The sequence below is a fragment of the Barbus barbus genome, assembly GCF_936440315.1.
Source record: "Barbus barbus genome assembly, chromosome: 13".
NCBI lineage: Eukaryota > Metazoa > Chordata > Actinopteri > Cypriniformes > Cyprinidae > Barbus > Barbus barbus.
Window position 1 is genome coordinate 6,359,998 of NC_136741.1, and position 20,769 is coordinate 6,380,766.

The 20,769-nt window shown below is 36.7% G+C and overlaps 2 protein-coding genes across 3 annotated transcripts; one reads left to right on the forward strand and one right to left on the reverse strand.

The window, feature by feature from the left end:
• Positions 1 to 32: 32 nt before the first annotated feature.
• Positions 33 to 5,819, reverse strand: nudt15 (nudix (nucleoside diphosphate linked moiety X)-type motif 15). 2 transcript variants are annotated; one of them, XM_079432488.1, is made up of 4 exons: positions 5,639 to 5,819; positions 2,865 to 3,041; positions 2,522 to 2,718; positions 33 to 780 (listed from the first exon to the last, which is right to left on the reverse strand). In XM_079432488.1, exons 1-4 carry the CDS (start codon positions 5,668 to 5,670, stop codon positions 677 to 679), a joined length of 510 nt encoding a protein of 169 aa, XP_079288614.1. In that variant the 5' UTR covers positions 5,671 to 5,819; the 3' UTR covers positions 33 to 676. The 2 variants fall into 2 exon arrangements, with proteins under 2 accessions (XP_079288614.1, XP_079288613.1); XM_079432487.1 differs by having other exon boundaries at positions 5,596 to 5,819.
• On the forward strand, positions 5,423 to 19,186 carry LOC306879497 (succinate--CoA ligase [ADP-forming] subunit beta, mitochondrial-like). The gene is made up of 11 exons (XM_079432486.1): positions 5,423 to 5,991; positions 6,938 to 7,133; positions 11,446 to 11,545; positions 11,632 to 11,794; positions 12,029 to 12,157; positions 12,241 to 12,379; positions 13,327 to 13,488; positions 13,742 to 13,884; positions 13,995 to 14,115; positions 14,748 to 14,836; positions 17,228 to 19,186. Exons 1-11 carry the CDS (start codon positions 5,908 to 5,910, stop codon positions 17,300 to 17,302), a joined length of 1,401 nt encoding a protein of 466 aa, XP_079288612.1. The 5' UTR covers positions 5,423 to 5,907; the 3' UTR covers positions 17,303 to 19,186.
• Positions 19,187 to 20,769: the final 1,583 nt, after the last annotated feature.

The window sequence follows — 20,769 nt, forward strand, 5'->3', positions numbered from 1 at the left end:
AAAAAAAAAAAAAGAGACTGTCCAACCTACCAGGTTGGAAACTATCAGGTAATGTTTATTTGAGTGGTGCTAAGGTCACCTTACTAAGGTGTATGTGGAAAAATAATGTTATGAAATCCTTGCAGTAGTATTACAAATGCAGGTGGGTGTTGTCTGGTGGGAACAGTTGGAGTAAGTTTGCATGAGGAAGTTATGGTGAAATATTGGTAACACTTTACAATAAAATATTTCATTATTAATACAGGTTAATGCTAGTTTATTACTTGAATGTTGAAATGTATATGTAGAAATTAGCATTGGGCAAAATTAAATGCTGTAAAAGTACTGCTTTTGGGATACATTCAGTAATGTTAACAAGACCTTTTGTAAACTGTTACCTAAACATTTTAATAGCTTAATAGCCTTAGATATAATTTAATACACGTGTGTTCAATAAAATCATTAGGCTACTGAGAAGCTGGAATAACAGTCAGTAATTAATTATCCATAACAGTCAATCTGAAAGTACAGTACAGTCAGTCGCACAACTTAAGGTCAAGGCGTGTGTCCTTTCGACAGGTCAAAGCTCTCTTCAAAATGAGCGAGAAAAGGCCTAAGGTGAGTTCAGTTCACCTGATCCTGAATAAGGTTAAGTCAGGGAGTGATAAGGTTGATTTCTTAATGACAGAAAATCCCTTTAACTCTTTCTGAATGGCTGGAAGGCTTGTTGTCTCAGGTTGGCTAATGGCAAGAATAGCTGCTCTTCAGGGGGGAAATCCTCCCACCGCCTCCATGTCCAACCTGAGAAAGAAATAACTAATAAATCTGAAGCTTTCAGTGAAATACTGCAGTAATACTGCTGCTGCTTGGCATTTGGGCAGATAGAGTCAAATAATTAAAAACGAATCACTCATTTTTCAGTATTAGCTACACTCACATAATAAATTGGTGTCTAATACTAAATAAACTAACTTATACTTGGTCAATAATTACTCATAGAAATCATACATACAACATAGAAATCCAAAGCATATGATTTGGTTTTGTACAGTGCATGACTATGTAAATATCAAGTAAATCTACAGATACTTTTGCTGCCATGCTTTGTTTCGACTATCGACATACAATGGCATGCGAACGTTTGGGAACCCCTTGCAGAATCTGTGAAAATGTGAATAATTTTAATAAAATAAGAGAGATCATACAAAATGCATGTTATTTTTTATTTAGTACTGTCCTGAGTAAGATATTTTATATAAAAGATGTTTACATATACAGTGGTGTGAAAAAGTGTTGGCCCCCTTCCTCATTTTTTATTTTATAGCATGTTTGTCACACTTTAATGTTTCAGATCATGAAACAAATTTAAATATTAATCAAAGATAACACAAGTAAACACAACATGCAGTTTTTAAATCAAGGGTTTTTTTTATGAAGGGAAAACAAAATCCAAACCCACATGGCCCTGTGTGGCCCACATCCCCTGGCTCTTAATGCATTGTGTTTCCTTCTGGAGCATCAGTGAATGTTTGAACCCTATTCATAGTTGTGTTCGAGTCCCTCAATTGTCCTCAGTGTAAAAAGATGGATCTCAAAATCATACAGTCACTGCTGGAAAGGGTTCAAATATGCAAAAGATGCTGGAAAACTGAAGAATCTGCAGGACCTGGAGGATTTTTCTGAAGAACAGTGCTCAGTTTAACTGTTCAGAACAAACAAGGGACTCATGAACAACCATCACAAAACAAAAAAACAGTCGTAGATCATCCAGGTAACCACACACAGTATTAAGAACCAAGGGTTCCCAAATTTTGAAGGGGGATATTTTAAGAATTTCAGCTTTTTTTTTTTTTTCTCGAGGACTATATCTAAACATCTTTAATGTAAAATATCTTACTCAGGACAGTACTAATTAAAAAATAACATGCATTTTGTATGATCTCTCTTATTTTGTTAAAATTATTCACATTTTCACAGATTCTGCAAACTTTCGTATGCCACTGTATAGTCTGGCTTCCACTGGTTTATTCTGGCCAAAAAGCACTCATTTAGATATTAAAAGTGTGCCTAAACAAAATATAAAGTGACCAATTCTTATTACAAATAACTGACTCCAACTGCAATCACTCCAACTGATTATGTCAAATTGTATGATCATACCTGATGGATATCATTAAGAAAGTCAAGACTTTGAAGTTGGGACAGAGATTACTTGTGTGTAGATCTACTTTTATTTCTATGTTAATGTCATCTTAATCAATATTTTGTCTAGCATATCTATTAATTTGAACATCAAATAAACCATGGGATTTAAACTTATAAAAAGCCATGTCATCATTATTTTATACTGTATACTGTACAAGAAACATTTTAATATTTGCTCAAAACTGCTAAAACCTGTTGTAATGGTGACTACCAAGTTGGCGTGAGACAGGCAATAGTCTCACATGACAGATTTTTATCACTATCATGAATAATCTGTGGGTGGGCCATCTGGGCCTGAGACTACACAGGCAATAACACATTCAAAGAAATGGTTTACCCTCATTCTTCTCTGGCTCCAAATTAACTGGTTCAGCTGAGAAAGACCTGTCCATTTCTCCTTGCATGAAGATTGTGACATAATGGTAGTTTTCCTCCAGTCTGATGGAGTTGACAACGGATGCAAAGCGAATGTTCTTCAGTCGCACACCAGCTTCCTCCATCACCTCTCTCTGGGCACATTCCTCCCAAGTTTCTCTGATAATTGAAATTAATTTACATGCAACCCATGTGTATTAATGCACTAGCGCATAAGAAAAGTTAACATGAATAAGCAGGAATTATAAAGAATTTGATATATTAGTAAAAGACCACACTGATGCATTTTTGTGACGTAAACTCACCCAAATTCAATGTGACCTCCTGGTAACTGGTAGGTGCCTTTCCCGACTCTGGTTATTCTTTTTCCTAACAGGACACATCCTGGATTGGAGGAGTCTGTCACAAGAACCCCAAGTCCCACTCCAGGACGTTTGAGCATGGGTTTTCCATTTTGAACAGCCTCAGACATTGTATTTAAACTGTGTTAAAACAGACAAACAGTTATATAGCTGTAGTCCAAATTTGATGTCTGCTGAATCCCTATGGCCTAAATGATTTACTTGGAGTACCATCTAACTTAAACCAAGTTCTAAACTTTAAATAAAAAATATAAATCGCTCTTTTTTGTATTTCACAGAGGAAGATGGCATATTTTTGTCCTCAATTTAGACATTGAGATATCTTGAGAAAAGGTGGAAGAATCATTATTGTATAAAAATGACTGGAGACAATGCACAATTAAAATGTTGTACACTTTAAAAACTCTTATTTCCACTATTATTGCCTCTTTTTTTAGTGCTGTCAAATGATTAATCACGATTAATCACATCCAAAATAAAGGTTTTTGTTTACATAATATACAGTGCCCTCCATAAGTATTGGAACAGTAAAGACAAAATTGCTCTGTTGGCTGTGAAGTCAAGACATTTACAAATATGATTAAAAGATGAATATGAGACAAAACTACAGAATGTCACATTTTATTATTGGGGGATTCAACACACAGATATTTTACCAGCTAAGAAGTTCAGCACTTTTTGAGTTCCATCCCTCTATCTGATGTGAGCATAAGTATTGGAACAGTTGCCTCACAGGTCTTTCTAAGTGATCAGCTGTGTCCTGTTGCATTAATTGTTCAGATATTAAAAGCAGGGAATGTGTCGTATCAGTTATATCCATTGCTTCTGTATTCTGAATCTTGCATTCCATGATGACACACAAACCAGGATGAAGACGAGGGAGCTGACTTTGAGAGAAAAGCAAGCAATTTGGATGCTAAAAGAAAAGAGGAAGTCAGTTAGAGCTCTAGCAAAAACAAAGGGTCAAGAGTTTGGAAACCACCAGCGACCAACAACGACCTGATCGACTGAGAAAACAACAGTAGCTGATGACAGACAAATCATAAAAGCTGTGAAAATGAATCCTAAAAGACGTGTCTGTAAAATCACCAACAACTTCCAGAAAGCTGGGGTGATGCTCTGACAATCTACTGTCCTCAGGAGACTTTGACACAGAATTACAGATGCTACACAGCAAGATGCAAACCTCTGACCAGCACCAAAAATAGAAAGCCAAGTTTAGAGTTTGCAAAAAAGCACAAAGGTGAGCCAGAAGAGTTTTGGAACTGTGTTTATGGACCGATGAGACAAAGATGAACCTTTATCTAATTGATGGGAAAGCAAAAATGTGGAGAAAAAGTGAACTGCAATGATCCCAAGCATACAGCCTCATCTGTAAAGCATGGTGGAGGTGTTGTCATGGCATGGGCATGCATGGCTGTCTCTGGAACAGGCCCTCTCAACTTTACTGATGACTTAATGTATGATGACAGTAGCAGAATGAATTTGCAGGGGTAAAAAAACCATCTTTCCTACCAATATTCAAGAAAATGCCACCAGATTCATTGGGAAGTGCTTCATATTGCATCAGGACAATGACCCAAATCACCCTGCCAGTTCAGTCAAGGAATTTATAAGGGCAAAGAAATGGAAAGTCTTAGATTGCCAAAGTCAATTTAAATCCGATTGAACATGAATTTCACCAGCTGGAGAGGAGAGTAAAGGCAGAAACTCCCCAAAACAAGCAATAATTGGAATTGGCTGCATTAAAGGCTGGGAAAAGTATTTCAAAGAATGAGACCAAGAGTCTGGTGATGTCTATGGGTCCCAGACTCACTGCTGTGATTGTGCGCAAGGGATCTGCAACTAAATAATAGCTTTTAATCTTTTATATCTGCCTTATGTTCAACTGTCCCAATACTTATGCTCACATCAATGAGTGGGATGAACTCTAAAAGTGCTGTTCTTTTATTTGGTAAAACATATGTGTTGAAACGACTAATAATAAAATGTGACATTCTGTAGTTTTGTCTCATATTCATCTTTTATTCATATTTGCAAATGTCTTGACTCCACAGCCAACAGAGCAATTTTGTCTTTACTGTTCCAATACTTATGGAGAGCACTGTATAGTGTGTACTGTGTATATTTATTATGTATATAGAAATACACACACTTGCATGTATATATTTCAGAAAAATATGTTATGTTTATATATTAAATATATTTATTTATAACATAAATTACATGAATATAAATATAAACGTAAATATTTTCAAAAAGATATTCTGTATGTGTGTGTATTTATGTATACATAATCAATAGACACAGAACACACACATATATTATGCAAACAAAAACTTTTATTTTGCATGCGATTAATCGTTTGACAGCACTACTTTTTTTGTTATAGCTTGTTATAGGTTTTTGAATGAATCCATTTTTGAATGATAAGTACATGATTCAATAACTTGTCACAACGCACAAAAAGACGCTCACTTGCAGCCATCTACTGGCGTAAGGATGTAAAGAGTCAGAATCTTTTTGGTGAGCGGTTTGAAAAGATTCGAGTCACTGGAATGAATCAAAACCCCCTCCACTTGTGAGAGAGAAGGACATGTGCAATGCTGGGGATCCGCATGAGCATATTAAGCAATACAGCTTTACTGGAAATCACATCATAGTCTAAACTTACCTATATCTTACTTGGTAGATGAGTCTCCTAACAGAAAGCATACCTTTTACGATCTGGTTGAAGCTTGTGCACCATGAGATGTACAAATAGTATTAATTATGGTATTATTAATAATGGTATCTTAATTCCCAAAAGAAAGCAAATCTTTGTCACAGTAAACAAGTGAACTGATTTTAATGGTAAGCTTTGTTTCGTGGGGAAGGAAATAGCCAGCTGCGATTCTCAAAGTGGAGCTGCGCAGTTGACGTACGTCCTGACGCAGGCGCGTGCAGTCATTTGTTTTTGTGCTGCGCTGCTTGTGCACAGAGCAACATGGCGACGTCCCTGATCTGTGGCCGGTTGTCCGCTGGACTGTGGAATTCCGGCTCCAGGACGACTTTAAGCTCGGCAGCTAAGGTCAGTTTTGCGTACACACATCAGATAACTATATCCGACTGTCATTTGTGAAGTGGCTTGCTTTTTTTGATCATTTTTAGTGACACCAAGTGTGCGATTCTCCTTTGACATTAGCCTTCAGGTTAGCTGCCTGTCATTATTACTAATGCTTAGATTAGCAAACCTATTAATTTTCTGCTGAGCGGATGCTCTTTTGGAGTTAGGCAGATTTAAGTTAAATTCTGTCTGAGAGTTTAATTTGTTTGTTTATTTGGTTATCATACACACTGTACATGTCATCTGGGGTTCTGAGTTAACTTTCACCTACATGGACAGAGGACCAGTCTGTTTTGTTTCACTTCAGTGTTTCTATTCAACTCTTGTGCCGGCTGGTTAATAAAGTTAACTCTTAAACCACTCAGATCTGCAAATATGCCTGTTGTTATGAACAAAATGATAGTGTCCTGTACTGTAAACCTTCCTGAATCATAAATTTCATATCATAACTGTCTTATGTTTGGTCATTAGAAGGTTGTACCCTTGAGTAAGACACCCAAGTTGCTCCATAAAGGACTATTCCTATATTGAGCGTACTGTATGTCACTTTGGATTACAGCAAAATATAAATCAGTCATTAATTCATCATTTAATCATCTTTATATTGCTGGTGCAGATAGTCTGTTTCAATAGATATTATGATTCCACATATTCTGATATCCCACATATAACTGAAAGACTCGACTAAAGTCAGTTAAGTATTAAGGGACAGGGAAAATCCTTTTCCTTGTAAAACTGAGACTTTGCTTGTTCTTGTTTCCGTTTGTGAATTCCATTTAGCAATCTACAAAAGTTAGTGTTTGCAATGTAAATATGACCAAGGCTTTCTAGCCACGGTATCGTCTCGTTTGCCAGAATTTATTTGTGTTGGATTTAATCAGTATTTTCTCTCTTAACTTTCAATTACCAGGTGCTTGGTGGGACATCTGGTCTATTTGGTAATCATGGCAACCAGCCGTCTCCAATGCTGTCAGTGCAGCAGCAGAGGAACCTCTCCTTGCATGAATACATGAGCATCGGGCTGCTGAAGGAAGCGGGCATCTCTGTGCCTGCTGGTTTGGTGGCCAGCACGCCTGATGAGGCTTACGCTGTTGCCAAGAAGATCGGTAAGAACACATGAACATATGCTGGGAACTAATTGAGGAAAGTCAAGTCAAGTCACCTTTATTTATATAGCGCTTTTAACAATGTAAATTGTGTCAAAGCAACTGCACAATATCAAACATATCACAATATCAATATCAAACATATCACAATATCAATATCAAACATTGGCCTCTGGCCAACAAACCAGCAGTTCAATTTAACTGCAGCAAAGTCAGATTGTAAGGTCTCAACTAGTTCCAGTGGTCATTTGGTAATTCTGTATGTTGTCTGAGCGTTGGCATCCTCTGAGGGGTTGGCATTATCTTTTCTCAGGTGTTCGGTCATCTCAGATCATTTAGGGGTTGGATCCAGACTGAAGCTTCTGTCATTCCTAATTACCACGGGATGTTAATCCCGTGGCAGAAACAGAGACAAATAGAAACATAATTAGCGTAGCTGCTGTTCCATCCCAAGCTAAAGAATAATAATAATGTACATTTGATCAGATATACTACAGTACAAGATTATAAAATGCATTATGTGAATGCTTGGCTAAAGAGATGTGTCTTTAATCTAGATTTAAACATAGAGAGTGTGTCTGAACCCCGAACGTTATCAGGAAGGCTATTCCAGAGTTTGGGAGCCAAATGTGAAAAAGCTCTACCTCCTTTAGTGGACTTTGCTATCCTAGGTACTACCAAAAGTCCAGAGTTTTGCGACCTTAAGGAGCGGGTTGGATTGTAGCGTGGTAGAAGACAAGTTAGGTACGCAGGAGCTAAACCATTTAGGGCCTTATAGGCAAGTAATAATATTTTGTAAATGATACGGAACTGAATAGGTAGCCAGTGCAGAGACTGTAAAATTGGGGTAATATGATCATATTTTCTTGACCTTGTAAGAACTCTAGCCGCTGCATTTTGGACTATCTGTAGCTTGTTTATTGAAGATGCAGGACAACCAGCTAGCAGTGCATTACAATAGTCCAGTCTAGAGGTCATGAATGCATGAACTAGCTTTTCTGCATCAGAAACAGGTAGCATGTTTCGAAGCTTGGCAATGTTTCTAAGATGGAAGAATGCTGTTTTTGTAACATGGGAAATATGATTTTTAAAGGACAAGTTGCTGTCTAATATAACACCCAGATTTTTGACTTTAGAGGATGTGACAGTGCATCCGTCAAGTTGTAAATTGTAATCCAAGAGATTCTGTGTATTGTTTTTTGGTCCAATAAGTAATATCTCTGTCTTATCTGAATTTAATAGGAGGAAATTATTGGTCATCCAATCTTTTAAATTTTTTACACAATCTATTATCTTAGTTTAGAAGTTTCACCTGGTTTTGTTGAGATATATAGTTGAGTATCATCAGCATAGCAATGAAAACTAATCCCGTATTTTCTAATAATATTACCAAGAGGCAACATGTATATTGAAAATAGAAGAGGACCTAGGACTGATCCTTGTGGTACTCCATACTTTACTGGTGATAATTGTGATGACTCTCCATTTAAATGAACAAAGTGGTAGCGATCGGACAGGTATGATTTAAACCATCTTAAAGCCTGCCCTTGAATACCAATATGGTTTTGTAGTCGATCTATGAGTATATCATGGTCTATAGTGTCAAACGCAGCACTAAGATCAAGTAATACTAGCAATGAGATGCAGCCTTGATCTGAAGCAAGAAGCAAGTCATTTGTAATTTTAACAAGTGCAGTTTCTGTGCTATGGTGAGGCCTGAAACCTGACTGAAATTCCTCATAGAGATCATTTATTTGCAAGAAGGAACACAATTGAGCAGACACAACTTTTTCTAAAATTTTTGACATAAACGGAAGATTTGAAATGGGTCTGTAATTTGCCAGTTCATTAGAATCTAGTTGTGGTTTTTTAATAAGAGGCTTAATAACCGCCAGCTTGAATGGTTTTGGGACGTGACCTAAGGCTAACGATGAGTTAATAATATTGAGAAGCGGTTCTTCTGCTACGGGTAACACCTCTTTCAGTAGTTTAGTGGGTACAGGATCTAATAAACACGTTGTTGGTTTAGATGTACTGATAAGTTTGTTTAGCTCTTCCTGTCCTATAGTTGTAAAGCACTGCAGTTTTTCTTTAGGTGCGATGAATGAAGCTGAAATACTAGACGCAGTAGAATCTACATTTGTTATTGTATTTCTGATGTTATCTATTTTATCAGTAAAGAAATTCATAAAATCATTACTATTAAATTGTGAGGGAATATTTAGATCGGGCGGTGTCTGTTTATTTGTTAGTCTAGCCACTGTGCTAAATAAGAACCTTGGATTGTTTTGGTTATTATCTATGAGTTTGCGGATATGCTCTACCCTGGCAGCTTTTAGAGCCTGTCTATAGCTGGACATACTGTTTTTCCACGCAATTCTAAAAACTTCCAAGTTTTTAGAATTGCGACAATATTTATTCTCAAAGTCGACAATATTTATTCTCAAAGGGATGTAGTCTGCATGACTGTTCCATAACACATGCACACCGACTCATTTGTATTTTCCACTGTTTAACATATTTTTCACGTTGGAATGATCTTGAGTAGTATTTCAACACAGCATATATGCATTTTGGGTATGCCATTGGCAATGCTATTACGCAGATCAGATTACAGTGTTTTGAACAGGACTGCCAGATTACCCTATTTTAGGGTCTTGAATTCACTGTGTGTTTGTGTTTCAGCTGTTGTGCTGTTCTCAGACACGCTGCAGTCTAAACATAGTTTTGCGCCACCTCTGGAGAATGGGGCTGGCCTAAACTTTAATCTAACTGTCAGCATATAGGCAGCACCTGCACAGACCCGTGATGGACAAGCAGTGCTGTTAGCTGGAATAAAGGAGGGTAGGGTGTCACAAGCATCGAGGGACTAGATTTAGACTGAGAAACATGCACAATAGAGAATGGGCTTAAGTGACCCATTAGTTTGAATCTTGGTGTGTCTCAGATCTGAATAAAATTGGATTTTACTCCTTAACTTACTGTTTCCAAATGAATACCCTTTCATTTGCTGTGCATTTAATTTCTGGTAAATTCAAAAAGTATTTGCAAAATTGCAACATTGACAAATATCTATAGTTTCACAATGTCAAATCAGCATTTTAATGGCGTTCTGTGGGGCACTTCCCTTTTTCAGTGCTCCAACTTGGTACAACTTTAAAAGGGTTAGTCGCCCAAAGTGTCAGATTTTACTCATCCTCTTGATGCCTAAACCTCCTGTAACAGATGTTTTCTTATTATTGCTGATGTTTAAAACAGTTGTGCTGTTTAATATTTTTGTGGCAACCGTGTTAAATTTTTAGGATTTGTTGATGAATAGAAATTTCAATAGAACAGCATTTTTTTTAACAGATATCTTTTGTAACATCTTTGCAGTCGCATTTGATAAATGTTTTTTTGTAAAATGCAACTTTTTTGAGACCTGTAGCAGGCATCAAATTTGAAATGAGTTCATTTAGTGGATAAAAGTGTAAAATTTATCCGTTTAAACATGTTATGGTATCTATGTCCTATTGTGAATAAAATATTGGCTCATGTGATTTGAAAGTCTTTTAGTTTTCATTTTATTCAAATTTAAAAAACGTCCCAACATTTCTGGAATTCGGGTTGTAATGCATTCATGCAGAATATTAATTTGTTTAAAAAAAACTGCCTCAAACTTGGAACAGTAGTGTAGTGAAGAACAGTCAAATTCAAGCTATTAGGCAGGAAAAGGGCAGCATGATTGTTTTGCTTAATATTTTCTTGTTAGAATGGGTCTTATTGGTTTGGAACAAAATGAGGGTGAGTAAATAATGAGTATTTTATATTAATACCATCTTTATATTAAAAAAATGTATAGTTCTGTCTGTTTATTGAAAAGCTAGCTTGTAAAATGACAACTCCCAGTCGAAATGGTATAAAACTTCACTTAACAGGTGGAATTGAGTTATGAAGTCATTTTTATTGGCGCCATATATCTCTTGTTTTCAACTGGTTATGCAGTTTAAATCCAAGTGAATCAAAACTATTTATTCCTTCCTGGTCTGCTATGTGGCATTACATTTATCATAACAATCAGGTCCAGCCTTCCATAAGCCTGTTCTGTGTTTTCTGTACAGCAGGTCTGTGCATGTTTAGAGACTGTAGCTAATTACAGTGTGACTCACTGGTTGAGGATGCAGCAGCTCTGTAGTGAATTTTTCATCTCTGTCAATTTAAGTGGTATTTGTTTGTTTGAGCAAGGCCATGTGTTTTGTGTACTTCTGTGACTGTTTGGTCGGCATTAATCAAGGTTTTTCTCTTTCTTGTTTATTCTGTCTCTTTTTTTCAGGCTCTAAAGACCTGGTGGTGAAAGCCCAAGTGTTGGCGGGTGGTCGAGGCAAAGGCACTTTTGAGGGAGGATTGAAAGGCGGTGTCAGAATCGTTTACTCGTGAGTATTTGTGTCTACTTTATTGTTCATCACTTTATTACTTTTCCAATTTCCTCTTTGTCTTCTCACTCGCTTTGTATCTGCAGGCCAGAGGAAGTGAGAGATATCTCCTCTAAGATGATTGGCAAGAAGCTGTTCACTAAGCAGACAGGAAAGGCAGGGCGGATCTGTAACCAGGTGTTTATCTGCGAGCGCAGATACCCACGCAGAGAGTATTATTTTGCCATCACCATGGAGAGGTCCTTCCAGGTTAGAGGTCACTGACTAGGCTGTTACTGCATGGTTTATCTTATCTACTGCTTTGCATGTGTGTGCATTCAAGTACAAAGTCTTTTTACAAGCATGACATCACTACTTTATGTGCTGCAATAAGCAGAATGGCCAGTAGAGGGCAACTTTTACTTTGTCTTGACCTGAAATGTCAGCACTTTACTGGTTTCACCTGCCCTTAAAATGATATGGGTTCTTCTCCACCCCCTACAGGGCCCTGTGCTGATTGGCAGTTCTCAGGGGGGCGTGAACATTGAGGATGTGGCTGCTGAGAATCCTGATGCTATTGTGAAAGAGCCTATTGATATCATGCAGGGAATAAAGATGGATCAGGCTATTAAGGTGAGGTGCAGAGTATTATATAAACAGTTCCCACACTGACCCCTGCATGAAAAATGCTTTTCTACTTTTTTTTTTTTTCTCAGGTGGCAGAGAAAATGGGTTTCCCCGCTGCATTGATCAATGAAGCTGCAGAAAACATGTTGAAACTTTATGATGTGTTCATCAAGTATGATGCATCTATGGTGGAGATCAATCCAATGGTGGAGGATTCATCTGGCATTGGTACCCTAAAGCAGAAACCTTACACTTTATATACATTATGTACACATTAAACAACGGTAGTCCTAGGGCTGTTAAATCAAATAATTATTTGTGCTGTGGGTTTTAGAGTTAAATGTGGCACTGTGTTCATTTACCTTTGTGCAGCTCATGATCTGGTGTTTGTTTCAGCATATCAGAGTGTGTTAGTTCATTTTGTGTGGATTGAGCTGCTCTGAGATGCTTTAACAGTGTTATGAGCTGCGCAAGTGAAGAGTTCAGATGCAAAAGCCTCTAAGAGCCATTTGGAATTTTCTACTAAAATGAGCATTTTTCTCAGGCCTATGTTTATGTTCAGTTATTTCACTTTAATGGCAATGCAAATAACCTGTTCATTGCCATTATAGTGAAATTACTGAACCTACACACCAGAGCCTGATAAAAATGCTAATTTTAGAAGAGAATTTCAAATGGCTCTTAGGGGCTTTTCCATCTGAACTCTTCAAGTGTAAATGGACACAGTGCCGGTCTTCGCTCTGAAATACATAGTCTATTAATTTGCTGACACCTGCTAAATTAAAATCTTGACAAGCTTGAAAAGTAAGAAATCAAGATGTAAATATTATTAGTAATATTAGTAATTTTACAGTTGTATAGGTGTATAAAATTAGAATATTATTTCTTTAAGTACTTGATATTATAATTTTACAATATAGTACAATAGTATTATTACAATATATATATATCTTAATTTGTTGCATATTTTTGTTTAATAAAAATTAATTATTATCTAATGTTGAATGGGTCAAAAGACCTATTCAAGGCATCTTTTTCATATTGCATTATATATTGCAGAAAAACAATGCAATGTCAGGTTTTCAAATGCTGTGCAGCTCTAACCATCACTATGATACTCCATAGCTGTCCCATAGTTTCATGCATTCATAGATGTTTTCTTCTGTGCTTTGCAGTGATGTGTATGGATGCTAAGATCAACTTTGACTCAAACGCTGCCTATAGACAGAAGAAAGTGTTCGACATGCGAGACTGGAGCCAGGAGGACGCCAGAGACAGACAGGCAGCCACAGCAGACCTCAACTATATCGGCCTAGATGGCACTATTGGCTGTCTGGGTCAGTACAAAAACCCACAACCATCCATTAGAGAAACATTATCACAGCATTGAGTGGACGATTCAAAAATTAAACTCACATATGAGCATTTTTTATATTTTAACATTTCTAAATAAAGAATTAGAACTAAAGATCTTTATATATTACATTTTGCACTTTCAGGAAACTTTCTGTGTTTATGCAATTTGTACCATTTTTCTAATTTGAATATGTGTAAGTGTAAATTTATACATGTGATGTCACCTGTGATTAGTCAATGGGGCTGGACTCGCTATGGCCACCATGGACATCATTAAACTACATGGTGGAACACCTGCTAACTTCCTGGATGTTGGAGGCGGAGCCACTGCACAGCAGGTGACGGAGGCCTTCAAGCTCATCACCTCTGATAAAAAGGTAATATCATGAACAAGGGAATTACATTGGCTTCTGTTCTTATTGCTGCTCTTTTATCGCACCTCTTATGCCAGAAAGTATTCAATGTTTTTCTGTGTTCTCTGTAACAGGTCCAAGCTATTTTGGTGAACATCTTTGGTGGCATCATGCGGTGTGATGTCATTGCACAGGGCATTATCATGGCTGTCACTGACTTAGAACTGAAAATCCCCATTGTTGTGCGGTTACAAGGTGAGTACCCATGCTTTATTTAAAAGGGTGCTGATCTGAAAAATGTAATAATATTATCAGTTTTATTCATAAGAACAAGCACTTCGCGTTTCCTTAGAAAATCACATGAACAGGACACAAAGGCTTATCAGATGTCATTCATTAAATACAATTATTATAGTAAATATAGATTTTTCTAGTTACACACTATTTTAAAATCATGTCGTCGGTTAGATGTTGCTGTTGTATAAAGTAAAACTTGCTTGCAACTTGCTAGCCATAATGATATTGAAATTGTTTCTTTCTTTTTTTATTATTATTAACCGGTTCACAGATTGGTCAGAATGCTTCTTAGAATTCTTTAGAGAAAAGTCTGAATTTGCTGAATTATTGAAAACCCTTATCCAGTAAGTGCTGACACTGGAAAGGTCTTGGAAATTCATTAGTCAAAAACTGTGAGAACACTGTACTATCTATATCAATAAAGGGTAGCACAAATCCCCCAAGAATACTTGGAACATCTGAAACGGAGAGAGGAAACATTGACAGAAGGGTGACAGAAAGAAAAAAGGTGTCTGGGAAGGGATATTTGTGCAGGTGGCTCATGTTTTCTGTCCTTCATCTCACTCTCATCACACTTGTCTGATCTCCAGGAACAAGAGTGGACGATGCCAAGACTCTGATCGCTGCCAGCCCTCTGAAGATCCTGGCCTGTGATGATCTAGACGAGGCGGCCAAAATGGTGTGCTTCTCTTATTTATGCATGCATATGGGCAAATTGAAACTGACATGGGGTGGAAATGGAGAAATGAATCTGTCCATCACAGTTCAGGAATCAAATTGCTAGTCCAAAGAAATATGAGGTTTTAAAGGAGTTGTTCGCGCAAAAAAACGAAAAATCTGTCATCGTTTATTCACCCCCCAGTTGTTTCAAACTCATATCACTTTCTTGAGAGACAGGACACAACTTCCCATAACTTTACCTGCCATTAATGTTTAAAATGGCAACATTTACACTTTTTTTGGGAGAATAAAGAATAAAAATTTGCACGCATAAGAAAAAATGGTTTTACAACACTTCACAACAAGGTTCAATACATTAATAGTTGTTAATTCATTAGGTTACATAAACTAACAATGAAACATACTTTTACAGCTTTTATTAAAAGGGTCATCGGATGCCCATTTTCCTCAAGTTGATATGATTCTTTAGGGCAGGGCCAGGGGTCACTAAACTTGATCCTGGAGGGCCGGTGTCCTGCAGAGTTTAGCTCCAACTTGCCTCAATGCACCTCGCTGGATGTTTCAAGTACCTAGTAATACATTGGGTACGTTTACATGCACACCAATAAGCTGATAACTCACAAATATCAGCTTATTAAAATAACCAGGTTTCCCCCGTTTACATGCACATCAGTAACCTGACAACGCAAGTAAGCTGTGTTTACATGATTTCATTAATAAATCAGGTTATTTACCTGTAATGACGTCAAAATATAATAATTTGCGTATCTGACTCCAAGTATTCCATACATTTGTCAGTTGTGATGTTAAATTAAGCTTGCAGTATGTCAGCGGGAAACGTACAGCTCATAAATTATCCTCTCATGCAGTTATAAATGCAGGATTGTGACTGAACCACTTCTACCTGTGCTGCACGAGATGAGAACACAATTTTATAATTTTCTGAGTCATGAAAAAGTCTGCTTTTGTGATATATTTCCTTCTTTTTTACTGCGAGACTTTTGCTCAGTCTAGATGCGCTTAAATCTGCACTAATGATGCATCGTTCCTGTCACACATGTGCACTTCAATAAGCCGACAGAAAGCGGGTTATTGCATTTACATGCTGTGCGAAATCGGAGTAAGAGGCAAAAAACTACCTGTTACGACCGGTTTATGCTTATGACCTTACTCCGATGAAAGAAAACGGGTTACCGCGTTTACATGACCACGTGCATTTTTGGTTTATTAAGCATAATCGGGTTAAGAACGTGCATGTAAACGCGCTCAATGATTAACTGCTTCAGGTGTGTTTGATTAGGGTTGGAGCTAAACTCTGCAGAGCACCGGCCTTCCAGGATCGTGTCTGGTGACCCCTGCTTTAGGGTCTTAATGAAAACTCTGTAACATAGTTTGGTTAAAATTTCTCTATGGTAGTGTAAAACAACACCGTTTTTACCCTGTCAAAAACAGCTTTGTCTAACACAAGCTGTATTCTTGCATGCCGCTTTAAATGCAAATGAGCTCTGCTCTCTATTCTCGCAAAGATGGACGCATTTAGGTAGATCGGGGGCGCATTCCTTTCAGAAATAAATGTAATCCACTGCGTCTTCAGAGGCTCAGATGTCTGGCGTAAATGACGACTGCTATGTTCAAAATTACATCCAACAACAAAACTCCTCGTGGGAGGGGCCTGTCTGCTCGATTTGAGAAAGCGGAAATGATTTAAAAAAAAAACACTGGGTGAATCTTTATCATTATAGGGTGGTTGTGTACACACACTGCCACACATTTTGCATTTCAGTTCAAACTGCTTGTAAAAGTGCATATCACATCCGATGACCCCTTTAATATTGGATATTAATTTCTACATATATTAATATTTCAAGTTATAAAAAAAACATGTCTTTCAAGTATAAATTATTAATGGCTTTTATGTATTATGAATAAGCAATCAAACAAATAAATTATGAATAAATTAATCTAGATTTAATAAATGTTGTGTAAAAAAATGCTGTTCATTATTAATTCATGCTACCTAATCCAAGAACTAACGGTAACAAATTGCACCTGTGTCATTTAAAAAAGGGGAGAGTGTACAAAAGGGAAAATGAAAGCAAATGTTGCCGTCAAATAGAATCAAAGCAAATCTCATTATTACACAATGACTATACAAACCAGATTTGTCTTTCCACCCTAAATGCGGAACCATTGTATGATCAGGACAGCCAAGCAGAACATACTCAGTTTTTTTATGTACCGTTATGTACAGCTTTTTTTAACAATCAGCAATCATCACTTTTTGCATTTTACTATTAAAATTTAGGACACTTGTGTTATAATTAAGATGATCATAATTAAAAGTAAACTCTGAAATATTTACCATACCTTTCTCAATCTTTTTCTCTAGGTTGTAAAGCTTTCTGAAATTGTATCGCTGGCCAAAGAGGCCCAGGTTGATGTCAAGTTCCAGCTGCCCATCTAACAGAGCAAACCTACAAGCCACATCACTATTCACATCATCTTATATGAACTAAAACTAAGCCACTTGAGCTTGTCTAGTCTCAGACCTCCAGTAGAGTTCTCCACAACCCCGTGTCCTGGTCAAGCTTCTGTCATCTCTCGTTTGTGTCTCGCTGAGGTTCCCCATTCCTTCTGTCTCATCAGTGCTTTCATATTGTAAAAGCACATGTGTATCTGCATGGTGCAATTTTTATTTCATGCAAATCAACCTCACCCAATGCAGAGCCCATCAAACGAATCCACTGACATACTGTTGGGTTTTTTGGTTCCATTGGTTTAGATCGGGTCAGTCTTACTGCCTACTGTTGTTTGTTTCGTCAATGTTATTGTTTGTTTGATTTCTTAAGTGGAGGATGTATTTATGTGGGACTGTATTTATTCTGTTGAAATGTACTTGGAGATCCGACTCTTTGGATAAAGAATGTCTCAGACACACTGGTCCTATCTTTTGCCACACACAGTATCATTAACAGAAAATCCCACCCCCTCTTTCTTCATCCCTGCCTCACTTCCTTCTGTTTTCTGACGGGAGCGAGTGTCGCTGCAGGATGTCTTCTCTGTTCTCCTGAAGAGAAATGCACCATTTCCCTTTTAAGTAAACGCACAAGCACTCACAGGGAATATGTGTTATTGGTGTTCTCTCAGTCTGACATGGAGCCACCGGTGCAGCGGCTGCAGAAAACAATAAAAATACTGAAGCGTCTCTGAGGATGATGTTTGATTCCACTCAAAAGGCTCTGTCACTGTCTATTTTTGAAATGTAGAACATGTACTTCTTTGGCAAAGTAAATCCCTTGAATCGTCTTTCATGTTAGAGTGGGTCCTGTAGTGAGAATTCAACTTTCTATAAAGGAAAGTTCTCTGAATGTGGCAGCTCACAGTTTGAGGTCTGTAATACCTCAACCATCCAGTAGCATTCCTGTTCATCTCAATGGCAGATACCTAGCTGGTGCAGGACCTCCTGAAAGTATGTGATTTATGTTTCAAATTTTAGATTTGTGTCTGAAATGTCCAAAACTGCACTTGGTAAAATTACAAATGACTTCCTTCTAGCACCTAACTAAGGCTGCATTTCCGTGATTCGATCGATTTTAGTGCAGTGTTTGACATTATAAATCATGACATAATGTTTGATAGATTACAGAATAACATTGGTATTCAGGAACAGGCATTAAGGGTTTAGATCAGGGGTGCAAAACAGTTCCTGGTGGGCTACAGCCCTGCAGAGTTTAGTTTCAGCTAATGAAGTCCTTTAGGCCTGTTTGCAAACTGGAGCAGAGTTGGAGCTAAACTCTGCAGGACTTGGCCCTCCAGGAGTTGGGTTGTTTAGATCCTACCTATCCTACAGTTAATATTTTGTCTCTGTAAATGAGGAAGCATCTAACCTTACAGTGGTAAAATATGAAGTGCTGCAAGGATCTGTGTTAGGCCCTATGCTGTTTTTATAGAGATGCTGTCTCTTGGAAATACTATGGGAAAACATTTGATTAGTTTCCACTGTTATGCTGATGATAATGAGCTATATATTTCTTTAGACCAGATGAAATTTCTAAATGTACCAAGTTAACTTTTTTAAAATATTAGACTAAATTGCTTATGGGCAAAATAGCCTACGCTATATTCGTTTATTTTTAGTCAGTCACCAACTGAGCTTGAGCTATTCCTTGTTAGAGTCCTAAAAAAAATTATTACTTGCAAAATACCTGCTGTACACTCATCATTTAAATATAGGAGTTATTAATTTGAATGAAATATAATATTTCCATAATGTAATTAATATTTTTCAGTCTTACATAAACTTAAGATTTCTGTAATTGTATTAATAAATTGACTGCTTTAAATACACAATAACAAGGTTTATTTATTTATCATAAATCTTATACATTACAGCTAGCCTTATTTTAATGTTAATATTTTTTAACCAAATGTGATTGCTTTTACAACAGATTTAAGATGATTCTAAGCAATTTAAATGCATTTTGAAAATATGATTAAAATCAAATAGATGCAAATGGTTAATAATAAAAAGTGCCAAAAATGTTTTATTTATTTTGAGTGCAGAAGTCTTGCCTGTTTCTTATATGCATCACATTACGTTTATTAATTTATGTAAATCTGTAATCCAAAAAGGTGGAACTTTTACATTTAAATACAGAAACTTAAATTTAAGCCTAAATATTTTAAGTGCAATAAAATTGATACAATTTATTTGTTGCTTTCAAAACAATTTATTTCAGCACAGTTACTTTTAAAAGGCCATCAGTGGAGAAAGATATGTTCTGTAGCCAGACGGTTTAGATACAGCATCTTCCAGCATCCTAAAAGGATCACGCTAACCAGCCAAACATCTGTTGTGCTAGCTCAGGTAAATATAGCAAATATTAATTGACTGATGAATCCTCTTCTGTTATTAGTGTTGATATGAAAACAGTTGAAATGTCTTTAAAATGCACTGTTTAGACAGGCGCTTGAGTGGGGATGAGTTTGGCTTCAGGCTGCCTGTTTCACATGCATCATGCTTTAAATAAATTAAAACAATACATTTCTTTGCCAAGGGTGTTGTACACCAACCTATTAAAAAAACTGTTTCATATGAACAAGTTTTAATTTCATGCAGTCTTAGAGATGTTCTATCATAATACCTAAAGGGCTATATGGAATGTGTTTAAATGTTTATGGGAATATATTACATTTTAAAGATGGGATCAGGCAAACTCATATGGTCCCATCTGTGAGCATACACAACCTACCCAGCTCATCTGTCTGTATTGGATGTGAATCGATACTGCGCTGCTTAGTATTTTTTTTAATTATGTCACACAGTAGTTGCCCTAATACACTGTAGATCTTTGGATCTTCTCCTCCTTGCATGCCTGGGATGAATCTATTAATTCTTTAAAAAAAGATGCATAATAAAATATTTAAAATATTAAAATATGTGAAATTTCTTTTTTTCAGAAAATCTCTCTAAATGTATTTTTTTCATCCCCATGCCCACCCCCCCACCCCCTTTTAAAGCATAAACCTCATTAAACTGCATTAGATTTAATGCAGTCAAGTCTACTTTCATTTTACTTAAGCAATAAACATCTAAAATGTATCTTGAAGTTTTTTTTTTTTTTTTACATATTCCACTGGCAAATAAATATTTAAAACAAACAAGATATATTCTCTGAATATAAGTCTTAAAGTCTTGTTTAAGGATTTAATTTTTTTATACTGACATTCACCTTTATTAGACTAAAATTATACAATTTTTAAAGTTGATTCTTTTGGATAAATATATAAAATCTTACAATTACCATATAAATTTGAGATGTTTCAAGTAGATCTAAGTAATGTAATAAGGATCAACAGAACTGTCTGGTCATCTGACTGTTTCACACAGTGGTGGCACGGTTGTGAACACACATTCAGTAGTTGTTAAGA

Excerpts from the sequence above, each read along its gene's own strand:
- nudt15 (XM_079432487.1), bottom strand. The coding sequence starts at position 5,636 with ATGCTTTCTGTTAGGAGACTCATCTACCAAGTAAGATATAG. Across the intron at positions 2,719-2,864 it reads GGAGGTCACATTGAATTTGG|AGAAACTTGGGAGGAATGTG; the intron begins GTGAGTTTACGT and ends TTCAATTATCAG. Across the intron at positions 781-2,521 it reads GGAGCCAGAGAAGAATGAGG|GTTGGACATGGAGGCGGTGG; the intron begins GTAAACCATTTC and ends TTTCTTTCTCAG.
- LOC306879497 (XM_079432486.1), top strand. The coding sequence starts at position 5,908 with ATGGCGACGTCCCTGATCTGTGGCCGGTTGTCCGCTGGACTGTGGAAT. Across the intron at positions 12,158-12,240 it reads AGATGGATCAGGCTATTAAG|GTGGCAGAGAAAATGGGTTT; the intron begins GTGAGGTGCAGA and ends TTTTTTTCTCAG. Across the intron at positions 14,837-17,227 it reads TAGACGAGGCGGCCAAAATG|GTTGTAAAGCTTTCTGAAAT; the intron begins GTGTGCTTCTCT and ends CTTTTTCTCTAG.